Here is a 13,972-nt window from a genome sequence, read left to right on the forward strand (position 1 = left end):
CAACAATAGACCTGGTTTTTCTATTTATGGTATTTAACCATTTATTCACTGGGTAGGTTATTTAAGACATAATTATTAAAGGTATGTTTTAAAGGGAATATGTTCACTTTTTTTATTTCATTTTCTTTAGTCTATTGATTGATTCTGGTACGACAATTTTGGGCTGACCTTCCCATTATATGCGTGCCCTTTTAAAATTGATTACTCGGTCAGCGTTAAATAGTATCTCATTATCAATATAAATTATTCGTATGGTAACTCTTTATGATTTACTGTATCTCTTTTGTTGATGTATATCTTTATGTAACTAATTATGCCGTTAGTTATTTGCTATTATTCTATTATATATCAATGTCTTCTATTATTCTATAGTTTATAATATCGTATATTAGTTTCTTCTTGTGCTCCCCCAACTATTTTTATCATGGCTTTGTAGTTGCTTATAAGTCAATTTTGTAAAAATAATAAAAAATAATAAAATAATGGATTTTGTTTTTGCCATTAATTAGTCAAGGTACAAATTACACCTGAAATCTCACTTATGTGAAGCTACCCGTAGTTCACTTTAATGTTGCTTTACACACTATGCAGTATGTATGCCTCTGTATCATATTAATCTTGGAATTACTTCAGTAGCTTCAATAATTAGTGTATGGATGTCAAGGCAATGCAAATTAATTCACTTAGAACATGTTCAGACATTTCTGAATGCAGGTTTAATGTACAAATTTTATGACTATATATCAGTTCATATGATTAAATGGGCTTGTTTTGCAGCATTTGCATAAATATCAAATAACCCTATCCAGATGAATGGCAGTCTCAGAAACTTTAACAAAACATCTGCCACATGTTAACTATTACTGTGTAATAGTGTGGCAACTCACTCTGGAAAAATAGGCAACACACTAAAAACTGCTACTGACCCTGCCAGTTACTGTACAGACTAAGAGATCCTGACCCCACAGACCCTAGTTGTTCCTTAGTGAACTGAGATAGGGCTAACCACACACTAGACGATGTCAACTCGTGCCTATGCTGCCTGAAAGGCCATCAAACGCTTCACAATTCTCCTAAAGAACCAGAGAGCACAGCAGAGTGCAAATTACCTTCAGAAGGGGAAGTGTGCTGAAATAGAAAGAGATACCAGAGTGAGTAAAACAAACCACAAAATAAAGGATTAATTACATATTGTTAAAGGGAAACTGTCACCAGGTTTGACCAATATAAAATACAGCCACCGCCTTTCAGGGCTTATCTACAGCATTCTATAAAGGTCCAGCGCCTCCCATCTTCTTATGATCACCGCCTTCCTGCTTGCTTCATGGCTTCCCGACATCGCTCTCCTGCGCAGGTGTACTTATCTGCCCTGTTGAGGGCAGAGCAAAGAACTGCAGTGGGCAGGCGTCGGGCCTCTCTGACCTTTCTCAGTGCCTGCGCACTGCAGTAGTTTCCTGAAAGGCGGTGGCCGTATCTTATATTGGCCAAACCTGGTGACAGGTTCCCTTTGAAGTATATGCCACCTACTTCCTAAAGAAGCAAAAGACAGGTGCAGGGTAAAGAGTATAAGCAGCAGAGAGATAAACCCTAGCTGGTCTTTCACTGACTGGCTTAAACTACAGCAGTATGGCTGGGCATCCAAATGAGATTATCACCAGCAGGAAATACCAGCAGGGGCAAAGTATATTAAGCCGCACCCAAATGGTGATAGGGTAGAGAAATTAGTAAATGAAAACACCTGTTACCTTAAAAAGACTGAAGCTAGGATAACAGAAACTAAAGACTAGAGACAATGTGTATCTGTTGTGGCTCGGTGGACAGAGAAATCAACCACAAAGCACAGGCTCAAGGACTCAAACCCATATGCATGACAAATAAAGCCAGTAATGTGTCCTAAAGGAAGAATAAGTATCATGAAAGATTTTTATTTAGGTTCTGTTATTTTTATTTAAGTTCATATTTACAAACAAATAGGGTCCGTCTGATCTGGCACTGCATCATTGCTTCTGTTACAAGCAGAAGCCAAGACACAGATGTGGACAAAGTCTTTTTCTCTTGTATTGAATCTACTGTGAGTCCAAAAACTATATATAGAAAAAAGTAGGCAGCTAGTACTGTATATATATACAGTATATACCGAAGCCTATCTATATATATATATATATATATATATATATGTAATCTATCTATCTATCTATCTATCTATGTAATATATATATAGATATATATATATATATATATACATATATATATATACTAGCTGCCTTTTTTGTATATACGAGTATATTAGCTGCCTTTTTTATTGAATTTACAAAAAATTGATTCATTTTAAAAAGCTAAGTCAACTATAAGGTAAATTGTCAGTCCTCAGGTGAATAATCTTTGATATTTAATGGAGCATTGTTGATATAGTTTTACTAAATATATGATTATAAAGTTTTGTGCTCTCAAACAAGCTTTTTAATTTTAGTTCTTAATTGAGAGAAGCTATGATTACTTTCTTGCTGCACCGTCCACCTTGTCTGTTTAGGCCCTACAATTATTGAATTAATATTAAATTCTCTTTCATGGATCAAATAAGTGCAGGCTAGTTTCTACATCTCACATTCTTCTTAGATGTGTAGGAAGAGACTTGTGTTCCCGGCAGTACCGGGGAACATGAAGCGTGAGTAATCCAATAACCCTGATAGATCTCACCGCTCCAGCACATGACCCACTTTTTCAGTCAATTGGAAACATTTACTCAGGAGATGCAGACATGGGAATTAATGATGTCTTTGTCAGCATGTGATGTGCTGTATGTAATTTGCGTCCTTTCTGATATGTCTTCTCTTATTGATTAACGCCTATGAGATATCTATTTCTTTATTGATTTATTACTTTGAGGTCTACCTTAGTCTGATTTTTTTTCTACACAATATAAACTGTTCATAGTTCCGCATCATTTGGTTTCCTTTCTAAGTCAACAAAGTGTAAACCTATTGAGACGCAAAGATTACTTGGTCAATATGATATTGGGCCATGTTAAAAAGAGTACACTGCTTATTCTCTGATCTTTGTGGATATTGCAGATCTGCTCCTATAGATTAATGGGTGAATCAAAACACCTCTACTCCCTATGGTGGAATCTTGGAGTTTGAAGGCCAACCATAGACATATGCCAGAAAACCTATTGATTTGTTAATTATTTTCAGATTATTTTCTATAACCATGTAGACCGTCATGATAGATTCAGGACAAAGGACGGGAACAGCAATCTTCAATAACACAATATAATTCTTTATCTCAATAGTCATTATTTTAGCAAAATAGGATATATGTCATAATATGCCATTGTAAAGGGGCTTATATATAGAAATTCTGGTAGTCCACTTTTAGCAGAAACTTACAGCAGCAGATTAGAGAACAATGCATATCAAGAACCCCGAATTCTAAGGCTGGACAAGGTTTATTTTGCAGGATAAAAAGCTAATAATCACATAAGCCATGGTCATGACCACAACACAGACCACCAAACCTGTGATGGGTATTTAACTAGATCACAGGTTAGAATTACAGAGTCAGTGTCAAGTCCAATCATGTTACAGATCTGACATATCTTCACATACAATAAGGGCACAGGGTGGAAGGTAAAAAGATTTGACACTCACATTTTTTTTACACCTAAGATTATCTGGCTTTCTACTGGGTTGGTGGCTTCAGACACCCTAGTTTATGAATGACGTTTCTTTTGTTAATCCCATTAGTACAATTGATAGCCAGGGGCTTAGGAAAGGAAGAATGCAAGCAATCACAAAACAAGTAGAAGAGGAGAACCAGACAAAAGACATGGCAAATTGAGATGATCCCAAAAGTATGACAGCAACGTCCAAGGTCGGAGGTGCCAACATTGCTTGATCGTTTCGACACAGTGTGAATTAGGTCAGCAAATAGGGGTTTGTAAACCTGTTCTGGAAAAAGAAGCATCGGCTTTGAAACAGATATAAAAAAATTTCTCAATCACCTTCTTTGGTGGAAAACTATCAAGAAGTTCTGAAAATCCATTGTATAAACCTTAATTTCTGTAAAATGCATGAATTTGTAGTAACCTGATTAAGATTTGAAAAAAGAAATCACCGAAATTTCTGTAACAAATTTGTTATTTGTGAAGATATCCCAAGAGCTTATTTGCTGCAGTCTGTTAATTGAAACATTAGATTTCCAACATTCAATCTGTCTAAAAAGTCCTGATGCTGTGCCGTGCTGTACATGGGAGCAAAGTGGCAACCCTAAAAATGTCTTCGCTTACCCTTGGTCATTGTCATGCTGTAATAATGAGAAATGACAGACGACAACCAGAGAAAAGACAGAGAATTACCAAGAGTTCAATGTTTATAGATCTGCAGCATTTAGCAGCTGAGCTAAATACTAGGTAAGGTAAGTTTTGGCTTGTAACATCTATATAGTCATATGTGCCAAATTAATGTCAGAAGTTCTAATCCTAAATTGTATTATTTTGTATTGTATCGCTGTGTTTTTGTCTTACTTTAATTGTGCCATTTTTGTTAATCAGACTTCTTTCATAATTACTGTAGTTCTCAAATTGATCTAGTAGGAGAAGCCAAAAAAGGATTTACAAAATTCCCTAGAATAATACACAAACAGGGTGTGAGAGCCAAACCACAAAGACTTCTCCAGTATTATTCAGGCTAAAGGGCAGACTCCGTGGAACATTAGAGTTACGAAATCCCTTAAAGTGGTTGTCTGCTTCTTTTGCATTTATGGACTGTCTTTAGGTCATCAATTCCAGATCAGTGGATATGTGACACCCAGTACACCCAACAATCAGCTATTTTCGATGCTGGTACTGTACATCCACCCCTATTTAAATGAATAGAGGTGGATCTGTTGTACCCTTTTGTGGCCAACATGCACAAGACAGAGCTGTTCCTTTCCGCTCCACCAATGAGTACATATGGCTGCCACAGGTTCCAGGAATGCCTGATCGACAGGGTGTTGGGTGTCACACCCCAACCGATCTGGTATTGATGACGGATCCCAAAGATGGAGAGCATGGTGGCTCAGTGGTTAGCATTATTACGTTGCAGTGCTGGGATCCTGGGTTCAAATCCCACCAAGGACAACATTTGCCAAGAGCTTCTATGTTCTCCCCATATTTGCATGGGTTTCCTCCGGGTTCTCCAATTTCCTCTCACACTCCAAAGACATACTGACAGGGAATCTAGATTGTGAGCCTCAATGGGGACAGCTATGATTAATGTCTGTAAAGCGCTGCGGAATATGTTGACACTATATAAGTAAAGCATAATAAATAATAATACAATAATAAAAGGATCGTTCATCAATACAAAAGTACTGGACAGCCCCTTTTAATCATTAAACTGTGTTCCATGTTTCTGGAATTTTTGGGGTTATCTTGTTTGACCTCTTTCGGATTTGAGTTAGCATTTGAACTTTTGATCTGTATCTTCCCTGCTTTTAACTCATTGATCTTGATCTTCATCTTAAGCAATCTTAGTAATCTCATGTTCCTTAAATGGAATGAATCATCAGAAAATGACCTGTTGTTTATATCACGTTTTTGTGTTTAATATATGTTTAAAAAATTGTTGACAATGTTTTTTTTAAATCTCAGTTTGTTAAATAAAAACAAAATAATGATTTTCATACTGGCCTCAAATTTGAGCCGTGCACATGTCTGTTTTTTTTCCTTGGAACGAGCCTGTCCAGGGAAAAAATCAAAGCATGCATGATTTGCATCTGTAAATCGGATGATATCCAAATGCGGTATGATTTTCATGGACTGTAAGAATGGAGAAGATAGAGAAAATTAGATCACACTCTGATCAAACGCTAATCAGAGTCTGATAAGATTGTGATTAGCATAATCGGACCAATTGTCTCGGATGAGAGAAAATACAGTTGTGTGACCTTAGCCTTACAATTAAATGTTCATTGTAATGATATGCCAAATTGTACTTCTTCAACTGGCAAGGAATGTTATGGTCCCAAAGTCTTCATTTTACCCACGCCTTACAAGACACCACAATATTTAATATTCTAAAGTATTTTAATTTAAAGAAGCACTCCCATCAATTTTTTTCTCCTCTTAATATATTGCATTAGTCATATTATATAGCACTGTGTACTTACAATTGCTCATTTTGCCTTTCTACCCAGATAATTCTTCTCTTTCCATTACATCTATGACATCAAATGAGTAAAAACTTACTAGATGAATCCTAATCTCTATGTAGAATCAGGAGGTCAATTTTCTCTGCACAAGTCATGAGTCATCACTGCAAAAATCTATGGCGGGGGGAGGGAGCAGCTGTGTCAGGAGTTGAAGAAGAGAATTATTCATACAGGAAAAGAGACTTCGTGCTTTTACATCGAGCAGAGTAAAGAGAAGAATTAGCTGGGTAGAAAGGCAAAATGTGCAATTGTAAGTACACAGAGCTATATAATATGGTGAGTTCAATATATTAAGAGCATAAAATCTGTGATGGGAGGAGGGTTTTTTAATGGAAAGTAATGTTCACATTTTGTGAACTATTGGTGAAGCAATAGTTTTGTATAATGACAAAAGTCACATACCTTACTATACAGATATCTTAGCTTTAATTTTAGCTCTGTAGCGCTGTATATTATTCATTTTTGCTTATGTATTTCCAATGCAGGTGACCCAAAGTACTGCAATTCTTCACATAAATAATGGAGTCTAAAGTCTCAGAAGGAGGTTTAAATGTCACCTTGACAATTCGTCTTTTAATGCACGGAAAAGTAAGTGGTTAAAACATCTGCTCAGGACAATCCTTCTAGTTTATTTTACTACATCACATTTATACCTCATGCTGCTCTCTGTTGAATTTCTAACAACCACAATACGAGTACTAAGGCCCCGATTCATCAAGACCTGTGATTTTTACTGCTGGTCTTAATTGGGGGTCTGGTGGAGTCCGATGGTCCTGATTAATGAAGTGGCGCATGAATCTTCATGAAGCTGGAGTGTCTGATGAGTAGCGCACTCCTCCGTGCACCTCACCACAAATCTTATTCCAGTCCCTGACTGGAGTAAGATTTCTGTAGTGGGAAATGGAACAGTTGTGGCAGTCATGCCCCCACCTCGCCCCTGTCCTGCCCCAGTTCAACCCAACTCAACTTTTGGTGGAGCTGTGAGAAAATGGCGTGAAAATGGAAAATGTTGCAATATTTTTGCACAACTCCGAATTGCAACTTTTCACTGTAATTTTACTCCAGAATTCCTTTGAAATTGGTTTGATTTATTGGGACCTTAGTCTTTTATCTTGGTTATCACAATTATCAGCCTACTATAACCCAGGGAGTCAAAATGTCAAGTTTACATAGTTCTGGGATCGTAAGAGGCAGCTCCAAAAATATAATACATACTGATTACACTCTTTTACATATTTTCAAAAGTTGTCAAGTTTAATTATGAAGTAAGCCATTTCTTAATGATTTTGATCTCCTGAATCCAAATCTGACAATGAAAATTTTTAGTTGGCTATTATTTCTGTGATATGAAAGAGTTTCCTTTTACTGCTACATATAATTAATGCATAAAAGTCTCAGTACTTTGAAACATTATTATTTTTGCAAATATAAAGATGCAGAATATTTTGTTATGCCAATTTTCTGATGTTTTATTCAGAGGAAACTTACAAAAATAAAAATAGCTAAAGCATGTCTAAACACTATTGCAAATTATACACAGTTGCAGAAATTGCGCTAAAAAATGTGGTCGTCATTCAGTGACAACTATTTTTTGCTTGTCTCTTGTACTCCTGCATCGGATCATCTCTTAAAATTGTCCAACAGTAAGAGGCTAAATATTGCAGCCGCCATCACATAGCCATTCTACAGATTACATACATCATCACTGATATTTGGTTTTCTGCTAAAAAAAAGTCCCCGATTTTAACTATTTTAATACGGTTTGCTCATTGGAATCAGATATTCTATGGTATTTATGTAAATAAGGTATTAATTAACTAATTTGCTGGCTTATTGCCATCAAGCATAGACTGAAGGAAGGTTATGCCTCCATGTACCAGTGATTAATAGCAGTACTATTATATAGGACATGGCTTAGTTTTTTAAAATTAGCTAATATTAATTTTTATTTGATACAGGAAGTTGGAAGCATAATTGGCAAGGTAAGAACGATTTCATGTAACATTTCAAATAACATTTATTTATATATCTGTGTATGGAAAAAAATACATTTAGCAATATTTATTTATGTATCCATGCTTGTATTAAAAAAAGTTGTACAAAAATATAGGTTATTATAAGATTGAAAAGCAAGTGAAAAAGTCTATAAAGAAGGTCAATCGGATCAATAGATAAGTGCAGTTTGCTAAAAGATACAGGGGCGGACATAGACAAAAGAAGCCCCTGTGCAGGAACAGTATATGGGCCTTTTGCAGTCCTATTATGTGGCTGTAACAGAAGATGTTTGCTGCTTTGGAGATGGAGTGGGCCCTTCCCTTCTGGGGCCCCTGTACAGCAGTGCAGATTGTATCAAAGGTGCTCTGCTTTACGGCCGGTGCTGACACAGTGGACGCCGGGGGACGTGACAGACATCAGAATGTGAGTATGTACTGTTTTTTTTTTTTTACTTTTACAATGGTAACCAGGGTAAATATCGGGTTACTAAGCGCGGCCCTGCGCTTAGTAACCCGATATTTACCCTGGTTACAAGTGAACACATCGCTGGATCGGCGTCACACACGCCGATCCTGCGATGACAGCGGGTGATCAGCGACCAAAAAATGGTCCTGATCATTCCCCAACGACCAACGATCTCCCAGCAGGGGCCTGATCGTTGGTCGCTGTCACACATAACGAGATCGTTAGCGGGATTGTTGCTACGTCACAAAAAGCGTGACGTTGCAACGATATCGTTAACAATATCGTTATGTGTGACGGTACCTTAAGCCCCTGGTTTAACTCCACTGAGAATAAAAGGATTGAACATGTTGAAATCCAACTACCCAATCCTTCACTCCCTTGACATCTCCCATCTGGTCCTCATACACATTAGATGACTGGCCAGCCTCAATGCAGAGCCAATGCTAATGAGGGCAAGGGTGCAGTTACACTGTATACTCAGTGATGACTGATCCCGTGCCGGTGTAGCCCTCGTGACTGAAACCGGAACACTGCAGGGGGAACAAAGTTCATTTTCTCCCTGCAGCGTTTACCTAAGTGCGGGCACCAGGCAGGTTAGTAATGCTATTAACCTGCTGATTAACCTCATATCTGCAGGTTAATAGCATTTTTCCTGGTGACAGGTTCTCTTTAAAGGTCTGCATCGACCAATAACTTATTAGGATTTTAGTTCAGGTGGTGAAATTGACAATTTAATAAAAAAAAATTCCAATCCTATTGTAGTCTAAGGGATATCGTTTCTCCTTATGGAGAGTGACATACCATCTCTGGCTTGTCAAGGTAAGGAGGCTTATTTGCCCAGGCGAATAAGCCTCCATACCTTGACAAGCCAGAGATGGTATGTCACTCTCCATAAGGAGAAACGATACCCCTTAGACCCCAGTCCAGAGCCTCTCACCTAGCCAAATCAGTTCTCATGCTTCGCACTGACGAGGGCCAACAGCCCGAAACACCGTGTCTGCGAATTGAGATATTGATTTGGCTTTTATCCTAAGTCATATTGCATGACTCGTTAAAGGGTTGATTGTGACTTGTAGGATCGCTACTTCTAACAGGTGGCGCTATAGAGTTTAAGTCCTCTTTTTCTCAGAAGAGGCAATTTGCATGATCCTATTGTAGCACGTCGATATGTTCCATAGTATAGTAATGTAAAAAAAATAATAGTAAAAAGCTACAGATCTCCATTGAATAAAAAAGATTCTGCAAAGTAAAAGCTGCATTTCATGAGGATTCAATTTTTTTGTACTTGGTTTTTACGCGACGTAATGTAAAATGTATATGATTCGATAGTCCCTGATGAAAAGCAAATACTTTCATTCCATTGTGAAAGTGAAAATTTATAAAACTGGTAATAAGATTTTATTTTTTTTTCTTTAGAAAGGAGAAACTGTAAAAAAAATGAGGGAAGAGGTAAGTAGTATCAGAAAATCTCTGTTCTGCCAATTCTTAGCTGTACTGGTTCTGATTTTTTCAGGGTTTCCCACTGGTCTCCACTTCTTGCCCCGGCAATGAAATCTCTGACTCAGAGAGGTGACAGCACGTCTGCAACTAGTGACTGGCTGCAGCGTTGACCTGTGATAGGCAGTAGTTGGCTGAAGCAGTTACATTTCTGGGTTAAGAAGGCAGTACAGGAAGAAGAGACCTGCCGGAAACCTTGGGAATTTCCCACCCAGACTGGTTGGGCATCAGTAAAGTAATGGTATTCATTTTTGTTTGCCTGGCTGGGTATAGATCGTATAAATATTTCTGACACATTCTTTGGGTTTTATCGTCATTGAGCATAGACTTCTCTATTCAGATTTTTTTCTTTATTTTAATTCAAGTAGATAAAATAAATCTTTAATGCAAATGAATGCAAAAAGCAAATGCAAATATCTTCAGTAATTTACATATTGAAATCTGCCTGGAGCCAGTCAAAAAATGTGAGGACATCTGTTCTGTCTTACATAGAAATGCTCCAAAGGATGAGGAGCAAAGTGAACAACGATCCCTCTGCTCAGAACAGTATTCTGATCTACTTCAGGGTCTCATTTTCTGTTTTCCCTTTTATGAAATTGACATGCCTGTATTTTGCCAAATTGGAATTGGTCAAAATCTGTAGATAAAAATTTTGAAAAAGAAACATTTTTCAATTCACCTTTAATTCTGTAACCCTCACCCAGTTTGTGTTGCCGTTTCTTAGAGCAGCATGAATCAGTAACAGAATGTTTCATCTTTATTATGAAACTAATTAGTATAAATGTTATTAATTACCATAAACCTACCATTGATTAGTTATAGAACATAGTGTTTCGGTATGTACTGTGAGCTAGGAGTCCAAGGCCTTAGGCCTCTTTCACACTTCAGTTATTTGACGTCAGTCTAAAACCGCCATTTTCCTCAAATAACGGATCCGTCATTTTTTTTTTACGGAGCCGCTATGTTCCCATAGACTTGCATTAGCGACGGATTGTGATGGATGGTCGTCCGTTCCATCCGCCATGCGACGGATCTGTCGAAATTTGGCGGACGTTGTCTGGACATAGACGGACATTGAAACGTTTTTTGTCAACGCCGAAATGGCGGATCGCGACGGATCCGTCACGTCCGCCATTCCATAGAATGGCCGCCTATGGGCAACGGATCCGTCACGACCGCCATTTCGGCAGATCCGTCGCCCCAATCCGCTTTTTCAATTGCGCATGCTCCAAAAAGTAGATACTTTTCCCAGACAACCCCCAAGTAACGGATCTGTCAAAAAACTGATCCGTTAGAACCGTTTTCTCAACAATTGTGACGGATCCGTCGATCCGTCATTATGTCGGAAGTGACTGATGCCAAACAATTGAAGTGTGAAAGAAGCCTTATGGTAGAAAGATCCCCTTCTTTCTACATAATTAGTGGAGCATGGCACCTGTGACTCTGGTTACCATTACAAGCCTTCCGTACTCTGCCTAGAAGAATAAAGAAGTGTCCTGTCAATTAAAGTCAGTAGGATTATGGAAAAAGCCAAGCAAGCAGAACTGCAGAGGAAGAGCATTCCAGGAGATATGTGCAGCACCAGAGGAGTCTTGTTCATAGTGTTGGAATTTGATGTTGTATAATATGTAAGTGTTGATTGTTTTAGCGATTAGGAAAGAGGATGTACAGCATTTCGATATAAATGAGATAAAAGAAATTTAGCAAATGAGTAGCTTTTGAGATGAAAATAAGAAACCTATTAGACTTTACCTATATCAAAAAGCAAAGTTTGCATTAGAAATGTGCTCTTTCAATCAAATGTCAAGTATACCAGCTTCTGTGTTGGCATTTAACAAAAACGCTAGAGGGAAACTGATGGGGGGAATGAGCCCTTTGTTTCCAGGTGCAAGCCTGAAGGCCCGATTATTATTATTTATTTATTTATATAGGGCCATTGATTCCATTGTGTTGTACATGAGAAGGGGTTACATACAAATTACAGATATCACTTAAAGTAAGCAAATTAACAATTACAGACTGATACAGAGGGGCGAGGACCTTGCCCTTGCGGGCTTACATTTTACTGGTTGGTGGGCAAGGAGACAATAGGTTGAGGGTTGCAGGAGCTCCGGTGTTGGTGAAGCGGTAGCTTCGGTAGTGGTGAGGAGGCAGCGGGGGCAGTGCAGGAGGATATGGCTGATAGACACTCCGGGATTCTGGACAGCAGAGCGGTGACGTCTGGGCCAGAAAGGTAGATCTGAGTGTCATCAGCATAAAGGTGGTACTGGAATCCATGGGACTTTATGAGTTGTCCCAGGCCAAGTGTACAGATTGAGAAGAGTAGGGGTCCTAGAACAGAGCCTTGGGGGACTCCAACAGAGAGAGGGTGGGATGAGGAGGTAGTGTGGGAATGGGAGACACTGAATGTGCGGTTGGAAAGGTATGAGGAGATCCAGAATAGGGCGAGGTCTTTGATGAAAGGAGGAGAGGATCTGTAGTAGGAGGCAGTGGTCAACTGTGTCGAAAGCAGAGGTCAGGTCTAAAAGGAGGAGTACAGAGTATTGTCCGTTAGCTTTTGCTGTAAGTAGGTCATTAGTAATTTTGGTCAGGGCTGTCTCAGTTGAGTGATGGGGTGGAAACCAGATTGTAGATTGTCAAAGAGCAAGTTAGAGGAAAGGTGAGAGGAAAGATCAGCATGGACGTGCTGCTCTAGGAGTTGTAAGCGAATGGGAGCAGCGATATTGTGCGATTGCTGGACATAGCAGTTGGATCAAGGGTTGGCTTTTTAAGGATAGGCGTGATTGTGGCATGTTTGAAAGCAGAAGGGAAGGTGCCAGAAGTGAAAGGTTGAAGAGGTGGGTTAAGGATGGGATAAGAGTGGTGGTGAGGTTGGGGAGGAGATGGGATGGGGTTGAGCGCACTGGTGGTGAGGTGCGATTTGGAGAGGAGACAGTTAAGCCCCCCTTCAGTGATGTTGGATAGGGAAGTTATGGGGTTTGGGCATTCGTCTGGTGCACGAAGGGGTTGTGGTGGTTGAACAATGAAGACTTGCCTTGTTTGGTTGATCTTATTTTTAAAGTATGTGGAAAAGTCCTCAGCAGAGATGAGGGAGGTTGGAAGGGGCAGTAGGGGGTGGAGGAGGGAGTTAAAGGTTTTGAATAACTGTTTGGGGTTGTAGGATAGGGAAGATATGAGGGTTGTGAAGTAGGCCTGTTTAGCAGAGGTGAGAGCAGATTTAAAAGCGAGCGTTGCCTGTTTGAATGGAGTGAAGTCGTCTTGCGAATGTGTTTTCTTCCAATGCCGCTCTGCAACCATGGGCACTTGCCAGAGCTTTTTAGTGGTGTTATTGTGCCAGGGTTGCCTATTGATACATTGCACTCTGCCATGAATGAGGGGGGCAACCGTGTCAATAGCTGATGCGAGAGTGGCATTGTAGAAAGCAGTGGCACTGCCTGTAACGTGGAGTGAGGATATGGATGCCAGTGGTAGGATAGAGTGTTGTAAATTCCGCTCTTGGGCTCCCTCCGGTGGTTGTAAGTGGCACTTTTGTGAGTTCTGCTCTTGGGCTCCCTCCGGTGGTTTTAAGTGGTATGGCTGCTCCTTGGATTTAGCAGTCTGCAGCTGCTTCCACTGATTGTCTTTCTACTCGGCTATTTATGCCTGGCTCTTCCCTTCAGCCAGTGCCACTTGTCAATGGTTCCTGGTTGGATTCACATCTCTCTTGGATTTCCCTGATATCCTGACCAGTCCTGCAAAGTTAAGTCCTTGCTTTGCTCTTTTCTGTCCACATGTTGTGGACTTATTTGTTCTGTGCATTCTATGTTTTGTCCAGCTTGTT

At 39.2% G+C, this 13,972-nt stretch overlaps 1 protein-coding gene across 1 annotated transcript in view; it reads left to right on the forward strand.

Annotated features, from left to right (window-relative positions):
• PCBP3 (poly(rC) binding protein 3) overlaps positions 1-13,972 on the forward strand; it is a 73,558-nt gene that overhangs the window by 32,984 nt on the left and 26,602 nt on the right. Inside the window, exons 3-5 of the mRNA XM_069733257.1 lie at positions 6,681-6,783; positions 8,154-8,177; positions 10,072-10,104. Coding sequence (XP_069589358.1) covers positions 6,715-6,783; positions 8,154-8,177; positions 10,072-10,104 — 126 coding nt within the window. The 5' untranslated portion in view covers positions 6,681-6,714. The remainder of the gene's footprint in view (positions 1-6,680; positions 6,784-8,153; positions 8,178-10,071; positions 10,105-13,972) is intronic.

Source organism: Ranitomeya imitator, chromosome 7 (genome assembly GCF_032444005.1).
Source record: "Ranitomeya imitator isolate aRanImi1 chromosome 7, aRanImi1.pri, whole genome shotgun sequence".
Classification (NCBI taxonomy): domain Eukaryota; kingdom Metazoa; phylum Chordata; class Amphibia; order Anura; family Dendrobatidae; genus Ranitomeya; species Ranitomeya imitator.